The sequence below is a fragment of the Oncorhynchus mykiss genome, chromosome 22 (genome assembly GCF_057628025.1).
Source record: "Oncorhynchus mykiss isolate SJ-2025 chromosome 22, ASM5762802v1, whole genome shotgun sequence".
Classification (NCBI taxonomy): Eukaryota; Metazoa; Chordata; class Actinopteri; order Salmoniformes; family Salmonidae; genus Oncorhynchus; species Oncorhynchus mykiss.
The window spans coordinates 16,611,941-16,632,225 of NC_143043.1; the positions used below are offsets into that span (position 1 = coordinate 16,611,941).

A 20,285-nucleotide genomic window follows, 5' to 3' on the forward strand; every position below is an offset into this window, starting at 1 on the left:
GGAACAGAGATGAGGTATTCACTCAAAAATCATGTTACCACTATTATTGCACAAAGAGTTAGTACATGTGATTTATTACCTGATTTACAGTGTACTCAAACCCACTACGTCGAAAGTTTGGACACACCTACTAATTCCAGGGTTTTTCATTATTTTTACTATTTTGTACATTGTAGAACGATACTGAAGGCATCAAAACTATGAAATAACACACATGGAATCATGTAGTAACCAAAAAAGTGTTAAAACCAATCAACATATATTTTAGATTCTTCAAAGTAGCCACCCTTTGCCTTGATGGCAGCTTTGTACACTCTTGCCATTGTCTCAACCAGCTTCATGAGGTTGTCACCTAGAATGCATTTCAATCAACAGGTGTGTCTTGTTAAAAGTTTATTTGTGGAATTTCTTTCCTTCGGAATGCGTTTGAGCCAATCAGTTGTGTTGTGACAGGTTAGGGACGGTATACAAATCAAATCAAATTTATTTGTCACATACACATGGTTAGCAGATGTTAATGCGAGTGTAGCGAAATGCTTGTGCTTCTAGTTCCGACAATGCAGTAATAACAAGTAATCTAACTAACAATTCCAAAACTGCTGTCTTGTACACAGTGTAAGGGGATAAAGAATATGTACATAAGGATATATGAATGAGTGATGGTACAGAGCAGCATAGGCAAGATACAGTAGATGGTATCGGGTACAGTATGTACAAATGAGATGAGTATGTAAACAAAGTGGCATAGTATAGTATAAAGTGGCTAGTGATACATGTATTACATAAGGATACCGTCGATGATATAGAGTACAGTATATACGTATGCATATGAGATGAATAATGTAGGGTAAGTAACATTTATATAAGGTAGCATTGTTTAAAGTGGCTAGTGATATATTTACATCATTTCCCATCAATTCCCATTATTAAAGTGGCTGGAGTTGAGTCAGTGTCAGTGTGTTGGCAGCAGCCACTCAGTGTTAGTGGTGGCTGTTTAACAGTCTGATGGCCTTGAGATAGAAGCTGTTTTTCAGTCTCTCGGTCCCAGCTTTGATGCACCTGTACTGACCTCGCCTTCTGGATGATAGCGGGGTGAACAGGCAGTGGCTCGGGTGGTTGATGTCCTTGATGATCTTTATGGCCTTCCTGTGACATCGGGTGGTGTAGGTGTCCTGGAGGGCAGGTAGTTTGCCCCCGGTGATGTGTTGTGCAGACCTCACTACCCTCTGGAGAGCCTTACGGTTGAGGGCGGTGCAGTTGCCATACCAGGCGGTGATACAGCCCGCCAGGATGCTCTCGATTGTGCATCTGTAGAAGTTTGTGAGTGCTTTTGGTGACAAGCCGAATTTCTTCAGCCTCCTGAGGTTGAAGAGGCGCTGCTGCGCCTTCTTCACGATGCTGTCTGTGTGAGTGGACCAATTCAGTTTGTCTGTGATGTGTATGCCGAGGAACTTAAAACTTGCTACCCTCTCCACTACTGTTCCATCGATGTGGATAGGGGGGTGTTCCCTCTGCTGTTTCCTGAAGTCCACAATCATCTCCTTAGTTTTGTTGACGTTGAGTGTGAGGTTGTTTTCCTGACACCACACTCCGAGGGCCCTCACCTCCTCCCTGTAGGCCGTCTCATCGTTGTTGGTAATCAAGCCTACCACTGTTGTGTCGTCCGCAAACTTGATGATTGAGTTGGAGGCGTGCGTGGCCACGCAGTCGTGGGTGAACAGGGAGTACAGGAGAGGGCTCAGAACGCAACCTTGTGGGGCCCCAGTGTTGAGGATCAGCGGGGAGGAGATGTTGTTGCCTACCCTCACCACCTGGGGGCGGCCCCTCAGGAAGTCCAGTACCCAGTTGCACAGGGCGGGGTCGAGACCCAGGGTCTCGAGCTTGATGACGAGCTTGGAGGGTACTATGGTGTTGAATGCCGAGCTGTAGTCGATGAACAGCATTCTCGATACAGAAGATAGCCCTGTTTGGTAAAATACCATGTACATATTATGGCAAGAACAGCTCAAATAAGCAAAGAGAAATGACAGTTCATCATTACTTTAAGACATGAAGGTGAGACAATGCAGAAAATTTCAAGAACTTTTAAAGTTTTTTCAAGTGCAGTCGCAACATCCATCAACCGCTATGATGAAACTGGCTCTCATGAGGACCGCCACAGGAAGGAAGACCCAGAGTTACCTCTGCTGCAGAGGATAAATTCATTAGAGGTAACTGCACCTCAGATTGCAGCCCAAATAAACGCGTCACAGAGTCCAAGTCACAGACAGTCAATTGTTCAGAGGAGACTGCGTGAATCATCCCATCTGGTTTGCGCTTAGTGGGACCATAGTGGTTAAGAGCGTTGGGCCAGTAACCGTGCAAAATGTGCAAATATTTATAAAAACCTGTTTTTACAGAATAAGGCTGTAACGGAACAAACGCTCTTAACCACTATGCTACCTGCAATTACCTGCAGCCATGACCTCACTTTGCTCCCTCTCTCTTTCTCTTCACATCCATGCCTATTCAAGCTGAGCTCCATCCACTTATCACGCTCCCTCTATCACACACATGAACATACACCCCCCCACACACACACACACAATTCCCCATGCAACCCTGCTCTCAACTTTTGGATGAGGCACGCTCACAGCCGGGTCACCACGTGGTATCTCGATCTTTTGGATGAGGCACGCTCACAGCCGGGTCACCCCGTGGTATCTCGATCTGCTCTACTGAATAAGTTGACCAATCTCTGTAGTCTGACAGAGAGCTTTCATGACAAACTCGTATCACACGCCTGTTCACGCGTCATCGCCAACATTAATAGTGGCCAAAGCCATATAAAGAAGAGCGGTAAGACATGTGTGCTATGTTCCCACACACTAGAGATAAGAAGAAAAGTCATGACTAAGGAAGTCAGTAAATGTCTGGAACCCACCCACACACACAGACACCTGGAATCTCTGGGATGTGACACCATTAACGAACAAAGTATTTTATCCTCTGAAGAATATACCAAAGAGACTAATGAATGAGTAAAAGGTTGGGGTAGTGACCGCCTGTCATTCATCAAACGGGCACAATTCCCTATAGGGGGGGGGGGGGGGGGTGTGTGTGTGTGTGTGTGTGTGTGTGTGTGTGTGTGTGTGTGTGTGTGTGTGTGTGTGTGTGTGTGTGTGTGTGTGTGTGTGTGTGTGTGTGTGTGTGTGTGTGTGTGTGTGTGTGTGTGTGTGTGTGTGTGTGTGTGTGTGTGTGTGTGTGTGTGTGTGTGTGTGTGTGTGTGTGTGTGTGTGTGTTCCTCCTCTGGGATCCTTTTGACGACTGACCTCCAGGACCCTCCCACCCTCATTACCCCAGAAAAGGTGTGCTGCCTCCGGGAGGGGATTTCCTCTGCACACTGCCTCATTCATCCATTCCCCTCTTCCACACCCCCATTCATAGATTTTTATTCCAGGCTTACTATTAAATAGAAAGCATTACAAAATGCACATGAAAAGCTATTATAGCTCTATCTGTTACTGGTAGAACCAACATTTCAAATCAATACACACATTAGCGTGTAGCTCAGCTCACACTCCCGCCCTTCTGTACTGTCTGCTACAGTGGGCAGGGAATGGTGTGAGGGTTGTGACAACACCACCGGTGCCAGGGATGCTGCTAACACAGTAAGTGCACTCTGTATTTGACGTTTAACGTTTGGGCGTGCGTATGGCTCTCAAGCCCTCACCTCTGAGCCCAACTTGACCAGAGGCACACCTCGAATTTCCTGCCTGTTGTGGTCACAGCAAGGCTGTCACTTGAACCATTACCATACAAGAAATGTTGATGTTCAGTAATAGCCTAGGCCAGTGTTTCCACGCTCCAGTCCTCAAGTACCCTTAACAGCACACCTTTTTTGTTGTAGCCCCAGACAAGCACACCTGAATCAACATTTCAACTAATCATCAAGCCCTCAATGAGTTGAATCAGGTGAGTTGTGTGCTGGTGGGGGTACTCAAGATGTTGGGAAACACTGGCCTAGGCTAATGACAGGTTAGCTCGGGTGATTTGTGGGCAAGTTGTAGGTTATTCATAAGTTATGAACGTTTCGTCTTGAGTAGCTAAGATTGCAGTGGGGGAAATACAGTGTAATTACAAATACAGACACAATAAGAATGTATAGTCTGCGGGGATTTGCCTAGCTTACCACGTGGTTATTTCCAGCACTTTCTCCAGTATGCAGAATCCGATGCTCTCTGCAGCATCCACCTCGTTGGTTTGGGAGTGAACTGCCTGCCTGCCTCTCCTTATCTTCCCATTGTTCATTTTATCCCCCCCTCATACTTTCTCCTCTGCTTGAGCTACAATGTTATACCGGTCTCCCTCGCTCCTCAATTAATTATTTACAGTGAGATCCAAAATCCCCCCCCCCCTCTCTTTGGGGCAAGGAATAATCGCGTCAGTCAGCTGCAAATACATCAGTGGGGCTGCAATGGGCGCGGAGCATTCTAAAAATAGCTCCACGAAAATCACATCAGCCCGATAGTACCGCAGGGTCGCTCCGCTCGCTCGCTCACTTTTTATGGGCTGTAGATGGGGAGGAAGGAACAGCCGTTATGTCATCGATTCTACAACACTAAATAACTGTCTGCGGAGAAGACAACAACCACCACCACTTACAAGCCACTCTTTCTTACCACTTGTGCTTAGCCTACTAAATACACATCGCCACAGAAATTAACATACATTTGCTGGGACCAAGAGAGAGAGAGAGAGAGAGAGAGAGAGAGAGAGAGAGAGCGGTGGGAGCTATAGGCGAACTGTCGGAGCACGGCGGGACCGGTAATTGAATGAATACATGCACCAAGATGCGGTCGTCACCAGTGTGCACACCATTGACTGAAGAGGAAGCGAAATGAAAGTCACAGAACTAAGTAGTCCAGACCCAGCTGCTATTGCATTGGTATCTATGGGAGACACACCCAGTTAAATAGACCAGAACTGACCATTTGTTTTCAATGCTAAACGGGCTGAGTGAACCATCATCATTTATCTACCATATTTGGTACACACTGCGTTAACGGTAACACCCAAAGTCAATGAGCAGCCAGCTGTGCACACATACAACCGCCCACGGCGCCATGCTTTTCAAGGCATAATTGTCTACTGCCTCCTCCCAAGAAGTGGACACACAACAATAGCCTACTATAAATGATAATCTATAGGATATACAGGCCTACACCTCATTGAAAGTATTGTGTCACAGAGAAGGGAGAGGGGTAATGTGTTGGCCACATTACTATCCAAATAAGTACATCTGCACAAGTGCTAAAGCATTCTATCCATTCAATAAGCACACAACATAGACAAACCAGACTGAGTTATACGGTCCAATGAGAGACTGGTGGGGGCGTAGGTTTGAATACAGGCAGCGTCTAAAATGGTAAACTCAGATAAGATGACTTTGATTGAGAAGCACCCATGTGAACCGACAACATGACAGTCTTTTAGTCTGGCAGGTTCTATTCTATTGGCTACTCAATACCACACAAAACACTATACTCTATTCCATAAAAAAACAATGTATTGGTATGTAAACATTTCACCACCATTGTTGGTAAATTGATATACTGTAGCCTATAGCCATTAGCCAGCATGTACATCTGGCCCTTGTCACATTTGGCCCATGTTCACTTGTATAGGAAAGGCCGTAGATTTGGCGGTTTTATTCTCGGTTCATTTGATAAACAGAACTGTGGAGAACTAGACACACACACACCCTACTGATATACACACACACGCACACTACTCACCTTGCATATCTGAAAGTTTTCCGAGACTAGCGTCTCCTGGACATGGATATCCTGGGGAGTGGGCGCATGAGCGGTCGGGGTACCAGCTGCACTGCCGCACGAAGGGGACGCGACACCCCCCGGGGAGGAGGATGACAGGCCGTCCAGTACCTTTCGAAACTTCTTCATCTTGCTTTAGGTTAGCGAGAAAGACTTCTATGTCTATATATTCTATCAACCTATCAAGAGTCGTCTCCGTTTCAAATGCTAAGATGACGCGAGAGTCTGTTTGATGTAGGAACCCCTGAGGGTTGGCAGGCGTCGCTTCCTGCAGCCTCTCTCTCGCCCTCTCTCTCCCTCTTCTTTTTAAGTGCAATTGAAAAAGTCGTGGAGGGACCTCATTGTGCACTTAGGCTTCTGTCCACAAAACTGTTTATCTTGGTTTGAGGAGGATACTTAGGTAAAAGAGATTCGCCAATTGCAAATGGATGTATATTGCGCATCAAAAGAGCATGCCCCAGCAAAGATTTAAACTAAGAAACGTCATGTTTCTTTAGCCTGCTGAAACTGCATCACTATAAAGCATGAAGGCAAAACACAAACTACAATACAATAGCCTAATCAACCACTGCAGCAGTTATGAGAGACTAACTAGATATATAATCAGCTAAAGTTCAAACACTTACCAATACACTACCTTAACAATGTTTTTATTTTATTTTTAATCGCACTTTTTGACTGGATGGAGAGTGAAGCAGGTCTATGCAGAGAGAAAATGCAGCTAAATGCAGCTCGCTTCCACTCGCTGGTATTACAACTAAAAAATAAAGTAAACCCTTGCACGAACTGAGGAGAGGAACAGGTAAACGAGAGTTGAATCAGTCAAATTAAGTTTATACCCGAATTGTCGAGGATCCAGCGTTTGTATGCAGCCCTGTCCCCTAGAACTGATTCTCTGCAGTCTAGCGCGAGTTGCTGTCCATGGTACTGAACGACTCCACTCCGGCACCGCCTCTCCCTTCGTTCCTCTCCCCGCCCTTTCTCGGTAGCGATTGGATTACGGTTTCCAGCCAATACCTACTGAATAGGCAGTATTGTGAATAAAAGCAACGGGGAAATAATCAACTTTGCCTGGCTTGTGGAACAGCACCATCTGTGAAACGTGCGTTTGTGTGAACATAGGATAGCTTATTCACAATCTATTCATGAGGCTTCCACACGTGAGAAACCGAACTTGACTCGTAGTAAATGTGGATGGGGAAAACGCTAAGGTGTAGGCCTAAGGTTGCTGCTTGGTTAGTTAGAACCTTCCCCAGCTGTTTGCATTTGACAGCTGTGCAATTTGTCAATGTCATGTGCGGGAACAAAAGTGAACCGCCAAAATCACTGGGAGCAATCAATAATTTAATTAAACATGGTTAAACCAGACCGTTTACCTAGTCAAGGCGCATGTGCATCATTCACACCTCCTTATAAAGGTTAAAACGCATTCACGGATATGTGGCACCGAGATATATATACACATGTGTACAGTATAAGTAGCAGATAGGTATAAAATCGGCCCCACTGACGCTGGATTGAATTGCAAGTGCTTACATCACCAGGCAGCCTCTCTCCAAGTGTTGGTAACTGTCTCAGTAGTACAAACATTTCAGCATAAGTATACTACAGGAAGACACAATTTATATCCAATATTTACACATATTTTGAGGAGGGGAGATCGGGGGGCAATTATTTAAAATGTGCATGCAACCCTCACACTCTCTCACACACACACACACACACACACACACACACACACACACACACACACACACACACACACACACACACACTACACAGACATCATAACTGCTGCTACCAGACTCATAATATGAGTGTGTGTGTGTGTGTGTATGTGTGTGTGTGTGTGTGTGTGTGTGTGTGTGTGTGTGAGAGAGAGAGTGTGAGAGTGAGTGAGTGTGATTAAGTATGTGAGTAAGTGAGTGAGTGAGTGCATGTGTTCTAAGGTGCAGAGAATCAGAGCAGATGGTCAGTCCAGTTCAAGTGTTCAGCAGTCTGATAGCTTTTAGGTAGAGACCGTCTCTGTGCCTGTTGGTATCAGACCTCATGCTTCGATACAGTCTGCACAACAGGAAGGGAGTGAACAGCTCGTGGCTGGGGTGTGTGGGGTCCTTGATGACTGCTCCCGAGTGGTCTAAGGCACTGCATCTCAGTGCTAGAGGTATCACCACAGACCCTGGTTCAATCCCGGGCTGTATCACAACCGGTCATGATCAGGAGTCCCAAATGGCGGTGCACAATTGGCCCAGGGTTGTCGGGGTTAGGGGAGTGTTTGGCCGGGGTAGGCCGTCATTGTACAATAAGAATGTGTTTTTAACTGACTTGCCTAGTTAAATAAAGGTTAAATAAAACAAATATGCTTTAGGCCTTCCTCAGGCACTGTTTCGAGTAGATGTCCTGGATGGGTGGGAGCACAGCCCCAGTAATGTACTGGGCCATCTTCACCACCAACTGGAGGGCCTAGTGGTCTTAGAAGGAGCAATTCCCATACCGGGCCATGATTCAACCGGGCAGGACACTCTTGATGGTGCAGCTGTAGTGTTTGGAGAGGACCCAGGGTTGCATGCCGAAGATCTTCAGCCGCCTTGGGAAGTAGAGACGCTGTTGCACACTCTTGACAAGAGTGGTGGTTCATGTCAAGTTCTCAATGATGTGGACGCAGAGGAACTTAAAACTGCTGACTCTCTAGACGGATGATGTGGATTGGGGCATGTTCCCTCCTCTGCTTCCTGAAGTCAACAATCAACTCCTTTCTTTTGCTGACGTTGAGACACGAGGTTGTTGTCCTGGCACCACAATGCCAGCTCACTTACTTCCTCCCTACAGGCTGACTCGTCGTTGTTAGTTATCAGGCATTTCAGGGTGGCCCTGTGTTAAGAGTCTGTGTGGAGGAGGTGTTGTTGCCAATCTTCACAGCCTATGGTCTGCCCTTTAGGAAGTCCAGGATCCAGTTGCAGAAATAATGTTGAATGCTGAAATGTAGTCAATGAACAACATTCTCACATACAGCGATTTGGGAAGTATTCAGACCTCTTGACATTTTGTTACGTTACAGCCTCATTCTAAAAATGGATTTAAAACAAATCCTCATCAATCTACACACAGTACCCTATGATGACAAAGTGAAAACAGTTTTTTAGACATTTTTGCACATTTATATATAAAATATATATATTTTTAAATACCTTCTTTACACACATATTCAGACCCCTTGCTATGAGACTCGAAATTGAGCTCAGGTGAATCCTGTTTCCATTGATAATCCTTGAGATGGTTCTACAATTTGATTGGAGTCCACCTGTAGTAAATTCAATTGATTGGACATGATTTAGAAAGGCACACACCTGTCTATATAAGGTCCCACAGTTGGCAATGCATGTCAGAGCAAAAACCAAGCCATGAGGTCAAAGGAATTGTTTGTTGAGCCCTGAGACAGGATTGTGTTTTGACACTAAATCTGGAGAAGGGTACAAAAACCTTTCCATTCTTAAATGGAGGACGTTTGGAACCACCAAGACTCTTCTTATAGCTGGCTGCCTGGCCAAACTGAGCAATCGGGAGAGAAGGGCCTTGGTCAGGGAGGTGACTAAGAACCTGATGGTCACTCTGACAGAGCTCCAGAATTCCTCTGCAGAGATGGGAGAATCTTCCAGAAGGACAACCATCTCTGCAGCACTCCACCATTTAGGCCTTTATGGTAGAGTGACCAGACGGAAGCCACTCCTCAGTAAAAGGGACAAGACAGCCCACTTGGAGTTTTCCAAAAGGCATCTAAAGACTCTCAGAACATGAGAAACAAGATTCTCTGGTCTGATGAAACCAAGATGGAACGCTTTGCCCTGGACGCCAAGCATCACATCTGGAGGAAACCTGGCACTATCCTTACGGTGAAACATGGTGGTGGCAGCATCATGCTGTGGGAATGTTTTTCAGCATCAGGGACTGGGAGACTAGTCAAGATCGAGGGAAAGATCAACAGAGCAAAGTACAGAGAGATCGTTGATGAAAACCTGCTCCAGAGCACTCCAGACCTCAGACTGGGGTGAAGTTTCACCTTCCAACAGGACAACAACCCTAAGCACACAGCCAAGACAATGCAGGAGTGGCTTCGGGACAAGTCTTTGAATGTCCTTGAGTGGCCTAGCCAGAGCCAGGACTTGATCCCAATCTAACATCTCTGGGGAATTCCGAAAATAGTTGTGCATCAACGCTCCCCATCCAACCTGACATAGCTTGACAGGATCTGCAAAGAAGAATGGGAGAAGCTCCCCAAATAAAGGTGTGCCAAGACTGTTGTGTCATACCCAAGAAGACTCGAGGGCTGTAATCGCTGCCAAAGGTGCTTCAACAAAGTACTGAGTAAAGGGTCTGAATACTTATGTAAATGTGATATTTTTGTTTTTCATCTTTAGTCAATTATGCACAAATGTATAAAAAAAAAACTTTATTATTATGGGGTATTGTGTGTAGATTGACCATTTTTGATTAAGGATGTAACGTAGCAAAATGTGGAAAAAGTCAAGGTGTTCTGAAAACTGTCCGAATGCACTGTAGGTGTTCCTCTTGTCCACACATGTTACGGCCATGTGAATGGCGATGGAAATCTTCCATGGATCTGTTGGAGCAGTAGGCTAATTGGAGTGAGTCCAGTGTGTCTGGCATGATGACCTTGATATGGGTCATGCCCCGTCTCTCAAAGCCCTTCATGATGACCGGGGTGAGTGCAACAGTGCAATAGTCATTTGGGACAGTGGCCTCCTTGAAGCAGGTGGGGACTGCTGCCTGGGCCAGGGGCTGGTTGAAGATGTCTGAGAAGATGCCCATCAGCTAGCTGGTCATCACCCACTCTGAGGATATGGCCAGCGATGCTATCTGGGCCGGCGACTTTGTGCGTAATCACTTCTGTTGAGAGTTTTCTTCACATCAGCCATGGAGAGTGAAAGCACCTGGTCGTCCGCACCAGCGAGAGCCTTCCTGGATGGCTTGGTGTTGTTTGCTTCGAAGCAATCACAGAATGTTTTAAGCTCGTCCAGGAGGGAGGTTTGGGTGAGCATCACACAGCTGGATATGCCTTTGAAGTCTGTGATCGTTTGTAGTCCTTTCCACGTGTGTCGCGAGTCTGAGTTGTCGAACATCAATTCCAGTTTAAGTCTGAATTTTCTTTTTGCATCTCTAATGGATTTGGATACGCGTTGCGTGCCACCGAGTCATCACGGTTCCTTCTGCATTGAATGATGCAGTCTGGGCTCTCAAGTCGTACGGATTTCTCCGTTTATCCAGGGTTTGGCTTTCTCCCTCCGTCCACAGCGGCACGGCAATACCTAATGTTGTGGAGTCAGAACAGTAGCAGACGGTGACGAACGGTTCTTCTGCTGCTCGGAAAACGCTGGACAAGAGTGTTTTGTATCAAATACTTTGCTAATCTGAAGATAAACCCTATAGATTGTTGTTTATGATGATAATGATAATGATGATAAAGATGATTGTGAGTAGCTATTATTATCAGCATATTATATGAATATGTAGTAACAGTAGTAGTAGTAGTAGTACTGGTAGTAGTAGTAGTAGGCTAGTATCATCCTCTTCATCACTATCATAATATCTGTCATCATTATCACAAGCCCTAGGCTTACATATAGGAAAGTAAGCAGCCATTCCCTATCAAGAACAATAATTGCCAGGGAGCTATAGGTAGGCCTAAATTAAAGCAAATCAATGTCTCTTTTGCCTTTCACAACTTGGTTGTATTGCAGATTAAATCCATTCTTTAAATGTATAGGGGCCAATAAAATGCAAAATAATTCATTGCTCTGAGGGTAAGCGGCATCCACTAAAATACTTATGGCAAGACAACACCAGTGAAGCGCACAAAATCACGGTGGGGGATATGGTTAATCTTCACCGCTAAAACCTGCCGACACGGATTAAGACCCAGAGCACGTTAGGGGCCCCAGTGCGAGCCCAGACTACAGAGTTGCGTGACAACCAACAGAAACTCTTGAACCGTGCAAACTTTACCACGGTCCTCCTCTGTGTTTGCCATGCATGGCTTGTTAGATTTAAGCGGTGTGTTTTTTATCCCAGTAATTTCACGGAACACGCCGTGTGTGGTCATCTCAATGACCTGCGATATGTTGGGTGGGTAGATGATTAAAAATCCTTAGTCATCCTTTTCAGTAAACTACTGGGACTTGAGGATCAGCTTAGACCATAGGATTGCAGTATTGAAGGCCCAAGAGAGGCTTTTATCAATACACACGCATTTTTAACATCTTGCAGGTCTGCTGAAAAACCTGAAGGCCTGCAAAAAAATATCTGTGGGCCTATTCCCATGGCCCATTTGTCCAAGCAAAGTAACCTCATGACCGTACAGTACCAGTCCAAAAGTTTGGACACATGGACTTATTCAAGGACTTTCCTTTATTTTTTACTATTTTCTGCATGTAGAATAATAGTGAAGACATCAAAACGATGATATAACAAATATGGAATCATGTAGTAACCAAAAAGGTGTTGACAGCTTTGCCCACTCTTGGCATTTTCTCAACCAGCTTCACGAGGTAGATCACCTGGAATTAACAGGTGTGCCTGGTGAAAAGTTCACTTCTGGAATTTCTTTCCTTCTTAATGTATTTGAGCCAATCAGTTGTGTTGTGACAAGGTAGAAGTGATATACAGCAGACAGTCCTATTTGGTAAAAGACCAAGTCCATATTATGGCAAGAACAACTCAAATAATAAGCAAAGATAAATGACAGTCCATCATTACTTTAAGACATGAAGGTCAATCAATTTGGAAAATGTCAAGAACTTTAAAAGTTTCTTCAAGTGCAGTCACATAAACCATCAAGTGCTAGGTTGAAACTGGCTCTCATGAGGAACGCCACAGGAAAGGAAGGCCCAGAGTTACAATTGCTGCAGAGGATAAGTTCAATATAGTTACCAGCCTCAGAAATGCCATGAGTTGGCCTAGGCCCTTGAAATGGAAGAGGAAATACTAAACAAACGCTCCAGCCCAATACCACTGGTACTAATACATTCTTCGACGCACTTAACTGCACCTCAGATTGCAGCCCAAATAAATGCTTCAAAGAGTCCAAGTAACAGGCACATCTCAACATCAACTGTTCAGAGGAGACTGCATGAATCAGGCCTTCATGGTTGAATTGAGTCAAAGAAAACACTACTGAAGGACACCAATAATAAGAAGAGACTTGCTTGGGCCAATAAACACAAGCAATGAACATTAGACTGATGTTAATCTGTTCTTTAGTCTGATGAGTCCAAATTTGATATTTTTGGATCCAAACTCCGTGGCTTTGTGAGACACAGAGTAGGTGAGGTTACAACCGTGAAGCATAGAGGAGGTTTGATGGTGTGGGGTTGCTTTGCTGGTGACACTGTTTGTGATTTATTTAGAATTCAAGGCACACTTAACCAGCATGGCTACCACAGCATTCTGCAGCGATACACCATCTCATCTGGTTTGCGCTTAATGAGAAAATAATTTGTTTTTCAACAGGACAATGACCCAACACACCTCCAGGCTGTGAAAGGGCTATTTGACCAAGAAGGTGAGAAATGGAATGCTGCATCAGATAGCCAGGCCATCAGATAGCCAATCACCTGACCTCAACCCAATTGAGATGGTTTGGGATAAGTTGGACCGCAGAGTGAAGGAAAAGCAGCCAACAAGTGCTCAGCATATGTGGGAATTGCTTCAGGACTGTTGGAAAAGCATTCTAGGTGAAGCTGGTTGAGAGAATGCCAAGAGTGTGCAAAGCTGTCGTCAAGGCAAAACGTGTCTACTTTGAAGAATCTCAAATGTAAAACATATTTGTAATTTATTTAACACTTTTTTTGGTTACTACATGATTCCAAATGTGTTATTTCATGGTTTTGATGTCTTCACTATTATTCTACAATGCAGCAAATGGTAAAAAATAAAGACAAACCCTTGAATGAGTAGGCGTGTCCAAACTTTTGACTGGTACTGCATATCAGTAAAAGCCATGAGAATTATGAATAAATATCAATCATCGCTGCATGGACTGCAAAATACATGACCGTGCACGGCATCTATGTTGAATAACGTCTGCATTTCTCTCACCGAGTGCTATATGAACCAGCGGAGCACTCAGTACCTCGTTCATTACGGCTCTAAGAATATATGGTGTGATGGCTGGCTGCCATGAGTTGGCCGAGGCCCTTGTGATAGAAGAGAAAATACTAAACAAACACACCCGCCCATTACCCCTGGTACTAATGCATTCCTCGACGCACTAGGACACAACCGGGGGGGGGGGGAATTTCACATAGGATGTTCAGAGCTGTCTGGTGAACACAACACTAAACTGTGCTCAAAGGGCCTTACTTCACCATCGTTTGATCTTTGTGTGTAGGAGACATGGAGAGAGAGAGAGAGTGAGAGAGGAAGAGAGAGAGATACCCCTGGGGCCTAGGCTATACACAACAATTAGAGTGTGTGTGTGTGTGTGTGTGTGTGTGTGTGCGTGTGTGCGTGCGCATATTTCCAACGAACATGACACAAACACATGCAGCTACACACTCGTTTGCTTGAGCACAGTCACACATTGTCCTGGAAGGTTTTGGATAATTGGTCATTGCTGAATATTCAATGGTCGACGGAGATGGAGCATCCTTCATTTAGCCATGGCCTCCATGATCACACAATGCCTTGCTGTCACTTGAGGAATTATATATCTAGAAATATTTAACTTTCTCTCAAGGACACGCGCAGCGCATGTCAGACATGGGTCATAAATCCAGTCACAGCCCGTTTGGATGAATAGTCTTATTATAACTTAATTGTCACTTCTCAGAAAGCGGCCTTCGTCTTTTCTATTGTGCACCTGTCCTTTTCCTTTTGCCATGGAGCAACAATCAGCCTGCCGTATGCAATCAAGGATTTATAAAGGGCAGCGGTGTAATAATTAAAGCTCATTGGTGTAAGGGAGATATTTGTAGTCATGGTCTGTTCTGTGATTAATCTCACCATGGACTGTGCTGATTAGGAGGCGAGGTGGCCATGGACATGGAATACAACAGATTTGAGCACCTTTAGATGAATAGTATCCGAACTGGGATTAACCCTTTGCTTGGACTAAATGTCACACACACATACAGTCATGCAAGCGCGGACACAAAAGCAAACTAACAAACACGAATACACACAGATCCACCTTGTTACCATGCATGTCAGGAGACAAATTCATTTTTAATAAGCAAGTCAAAGCACAATACCATAATGACTACTGAATAAATTAACAGAGGGTGTGAATGAGGATTGTTGAGTTACGGCCAGGGAAGAGCAAGCCTATCAGCAGCCTTCTGTCTGCACTGTTAACTCTTATCACTTATGGAAAAACCACATAATTTCATGTTTCGGACATGTAAAATTGTATGTGGTGTCGTGACTTTACGTGACTGTTGTTGATTTAATCCACTTACTATGTTTAATTGTTACCCGATTAAATTAGTAATGTAACAATTAACTCAGTAGGATTTGGGGCACCATGGAAGAGGTTGTTTAAAGAGTTACCATCTCCTGAATTAAACTCTATAAGGTATATATCTATTTCATCGATAAACAGTAATCTTATTAATCAGTTGGTCTCCCGAGTGGCACAGCGGTCTAAGGCACTGTCGCTCAGTGCAAGAGGCGTCACTACAGTCCCTGGTTCAAATCCAGGCTGTATCACATCTGGCTGTGATTGGGAGTCCCATATGGTGGCGCACAATTAGCCCAGCATCATCCAGGTTTGGCCAGGGTAGGCTGTCATTGTTAATAAGAATTTGATCTTAAATGTCTTGTCTAGTTAAATAAAAAATACATTTAATGGCCCCAGTTTTATCATTGTGGGCAACAGTGTGCTTTAGGACCACACAGACGCCTCCTAACGGTCGGGTAGGCTGTTGGAGTTCTTTATCCGAATGGATTTTTAAAAATTATTATAATAATTGCAACCCTGAATGAATCTGTTCGTGACGCAGCAGAAAGATCATTGTACCCCAAATCTAGTTCAAATCCCAGGAGGGGTCATTTTGAAAGTCATCACTAAGTGATCATGTCAAATGTAGTCATATTGATTTGAAGATGTTTACACTATTTTAACTGTACAGCATACCACTTAACTTATTAAAAACCCCAAACCATTTCACTACTAATGTGAAATTCCTGGACTAACCTCTCTTCTTCTCACATGACCGAATGCATAGATCAAGCGAAGTAACGTTTCTCTTAAACAGCCAGTGTGTCACGTTCTGACCATCGTTCGTGTGTGTTTTCCTTGTTTTAGTGTTGGTCAGGACGTGAGCTGGGTGGGCATTCTATGTTGTGTGTCTGGTTTGTCTATTTCTATGTTTGGCCTGATATGGTTCTCAATCAGAGGCAGGTGTTAGTCATTGTCTCTGATTGGGAACCATATTTAGGTAGCCTGTTTTGTGTTGGGTTTTGTGGGTGATTGTTCCTGTCTTTGTAGCACCAGATAGGACTGTTTTGGTTTTTTCACGTTTCTTGTTTTGTAGATTGTTGTACTTTCATCTTTATTAAAGATGTACAACACTAACCACGCTGCATTTTGGTCCGCCTCTCTTTCCCCAGAAGAAAACCGTTACTCAGTGATTAATATTAACATATTTCATCGTCTGAATGTCACTCCCTAAAAACACACCACTATGGAACAATCCTTGCATAGCTTCTCAGAATTCACAGATATATTGGCTCACATAGAAATCTAAAGGAATTGAAACTGTAAATGGCTTTGTAATAGGAAATACAGTTATTTCCATGACTGAATTTTAAAGCAATTTTGGACTGACCATTGTAGACATTTTCAAATATATGCAACTTACATTTTTAATATAACGAAATATTTTGGACATCAGAGCAATGTTGAGGGAATTCTATTTGAGACAGTAAAGGATACTCATATGATAGGCAAAATGCACAAAACCTTACAGAAAACCTATCCAACAAACAATCTCATTAAGTTAAGTTACCTTTGTAACAATGGTAGATATCTTGAAGCATGTGGGAACAGCAGACTGGGATAGGGAGAGATTGAATATGTCCATAAACACACCAGCCAGCTGGTCTGCGCAATGCCCTGAGCACGAGGCTAGGGATGCCGTCTGAGCCAGCAGCCTTGTGAGGGTTAACACGTTTAAATGTTTTACTCACGTCAGCCATGGAGAACGAGAGCAGCCCGTGTCTGTGGCACTGTGTTATCCTCAAAGCGTACGAAGAAGGTGTTTAGCTTGTCTGGGAGCAAGACATCGGTGTCCGCGACATGGCAGGTTTTCCCTTTGTAATCTGTGATTGTCTGGAGTCCCTGCTACATACACAGTAGAACAACATCCCCTATACACTTCCTGATGAACTTGTGTCATTGTATGCGTCACTGTTATTCGCAGAGGCAACGCAGAACAATGGCCTCTAATCAACAGTGACATTTATTTTCAATTAACTCTGCAACTCTTACAACTATTGACTTTTTTTCACAACTGCCAAACAAAGACATAGTAAAATATATAAACGTGAATTAAAAAAAATATATAAAAGGGCATTTCATGCTGAAACCCTCATATTAAACACAAATGGTATTCACTGCATTGCTTATTATTTATGATAGTGTTTTACAACTTGGTTGTTACATTTTTTATGTTATATATTTGAAATGTCATAAGGCTGAAGTAATCTGAAGTACCCAAAAGGGCCACTAGACGTCTTGTGATAAATTACATACAATTATTGTAGATTACTGGTAAACGGTTCCCAGTAATTTACCCTCCCGTTGCAACCGTATCTGTGCCTAAGGGGGGAATTCAGACAATCATCTCTTTCCATTCTTGTGCAAAAAAGCAGCTAAAAAGCATATTCTCAAATCACTAGAGGTCGACGCTACAGACTTCCTAAGAACATGAGCCAAACCATAGATCCCGTGATCGATGAATAGAGAGAGCTGTCCTCATGGCTCAAGTCACTAACAGCCACTGGTACCAATGGCAGTCAGGGAATTCCTCTCTAAACCAAGGATTTACAGGCGCAAAAGAGGAGAGAAAGAGAGAGAGAAGAGAAGAGGCCAAAGGGCAAAGAGTGTAAAGATTCTGTGGGAGTCGTTGGTGAGAGATCAGAAAAGAAAAAGACATTACCTTTGACCTAGCGGCCCTTGACCTTGACTGTGAAGACGAGAGGTGTTACTCCAAGAGCCGACACACACACAAACAAACACACACGCAACGCATGCACGCACACACACACACACACCATCGGTCATTACATCCATGGCCAACCTATAAAATCGAATAGCTCGTTGTGAGGTTCCCTGTTTTGTGACTCCATCTCCTTACAACTCATTTCCCATGTGTTTCCCTCAGACACAAGGGAAGAGTCAAGCCTATAAATCTACCGGACATGAGGCTTCTCACTGCTCAGCAGGGGTGTAGAAATGCTTTAAAGTACTACTAAAGTATTTTTGGGGGGTATCTATACTTTATTTGACTATTTTATTTTTTTTACCACTTTTACGTCACCCCAAAGTACTCGTTATGTTTGGAATTCTTAACAGGACAGGAAATTCACACACATCCCTCGTCATCTCTACTGACTCTGATCTGGCGGACAAGGAGACGAGGAAGATGGGGTGTGTGTGTGTGTGTGTGTGTGTGTGTGTGTGTGTGTGTGTGTGTGTGTGTGTGTGTGAGAGAGAGAGAGAGAGAGAGAGAGTTAGAACAGTGTCCTACCTTACATTAGCCAGTAGAATAGAGTTGACAGTGAGGTGATGGGAGTCAGTAGACAGACCAGCAGTACAGATATATTTATACACTCATTAGAGCCTCTTCACTGGTCTGAGAACAGACACTGTATAACACCCTGCCCACTGCAATACCTCCACAGCTAACATCTGTCAAAGTCTCCACTTAGTATAATATAAGACTAGTAGGGGGTGAAAAATACCTTCTCAGTCTAGATAGATATTGTATTACATTAATATCTGGACAGTAGAGATGTTTTCCAGACAGCACAGTATGCAATAACAGTTGGGATGTTGTTGTGACAATCTATAGGCTGTATACTGTGGGGCAAAAAAGTATTTAGTCAGCCACCAATTGTGCAAGTTCTCCCACTTAAAAAGATGAGGCCTGTAATTTTCATCATAGGTGAACTTCAACTATGGCAGACTATGACAGAAAAAATCCAGAAAATCACATTGTAGGATTTTTAATGAATTTATTTGCAAATTATGGTGGAAAATAAGTATTTGGTCACCTACAAACAAGCAATATTTCTGGCTCTCACAGACCTGTAACTTCTTCTTTAAGAGGCTCCTCTGTCCTCCAATCGTTACCTGTATTAATGGCACCTGTTTGAACTTGTTATCAGTATAAAAGACACCTGTCCACAACCTCAAACAGTCACACTCCAAACTCCACTATGGCCAAGACCAAAGAGCTGTCAAAGGACACGAGAAACAAAATTGTAGACCTGCACCAGGCTGGGAAGACTGCATCTGCAATAGGTAAGCAGCCTGGATTGAAGAAATCAACTGTGGGAGCAATTATTAGGAAATGGAAAATATACAAGACCACTGATAATCTCCCTCGATCTGGGGCTCCACGCAAGATCTCACCCCCGTGGGGTCAAAATGATCACAAGAACGGTGAGCAAAAATCCCAGAACCACACGGGGGGACCTAGTGAATGACCTGCAGAGAGCTGGGACCAAAGTAACAAAGCCTACCATCAGTAACACACTATGCCGCCAGGGACTCAAATCCTGCAGTGCCAGACTTGTCCCCCTGCTTAAGCCAGTACATGTCCAGGCTCGTCTGAAGTTTGCTAGAGAGCATTTGGATGATCCAGAAGTAGATTGGGAGAATGTCATATGGTCAGATGAAACCAAAATATAACTTTTTGGTAAAAACTCAACTTGTCGTGTTTGGAGGACAAAGAATGCTGAGTTCCATCCAAAGAACACCATACCTACTGTGATGCATGGGGGTGGAAACATCATGCTTTGGGGCTGTTTTTCTGAAAAGGGACCAGGACGACTGATCTGTGTAAAGGGAAGAATGAATGGGGCCATGTATCGTGAGATTTTGAGTGAAAACCTCCTTCCATCAGCAAGGGCATTGAAGATGAAACGTGACTGGGTCTTTCAGCATGACAATGATCCCAAACACACCGCCCGGGCAACGAAGGAGTGGCTTCGTAAGAAGCATTTCAAGGTCCTGGAGTGGCCTAGCCAGTCTCCAGATCTCAACCCCATAGAAAATCTTTGGAGGGAGTTGAAAGTCTGTGTTGCCTAGCTACAGTCCCAAAACATCACTGCTCTAGAGGAGATCTGCATGGAGGAATGGGCCAAAATACCAGCAACAGTGTGTGAAAACCTTGTGAAGACTTACAGAAAACGTTTGACCTCTGTCATTGCCAACAAAGGGTATAT

At 44.0% G+C, this 20,285-nt stretch overlaps 1 protein-coding gene across 11 annotated transcripts in view; it reads right to left on the minus strand.

Annotated features, from left to right (window-relative positions):
- Nucleotides 1-6,760, minus strand: part of stxbp5l (syntaxin binding protein 5L) — a 232,826-nt gene extending 226,066 nt beyond the window's left edge. For all 11 annotated transcript variants that reach the window (XM_036958794.2, XM_036958792.2, XM_036958790.2 and 8 more), the window contains exon 1: nt 5,778-6,760. In XM_036958794.2, coding sequence (XP_036814689.1) covers nt 5,778-5,945 — 168 coding nt within the window. In that variant the 5' untranslated portion in view covers nt 5,946-6,760. The remainder of the gene's footprint in view (nt 1-5,777) is intronic.
- Nucleotides 6,761-20,285: the final 13,525 nt, after the last annotated feature.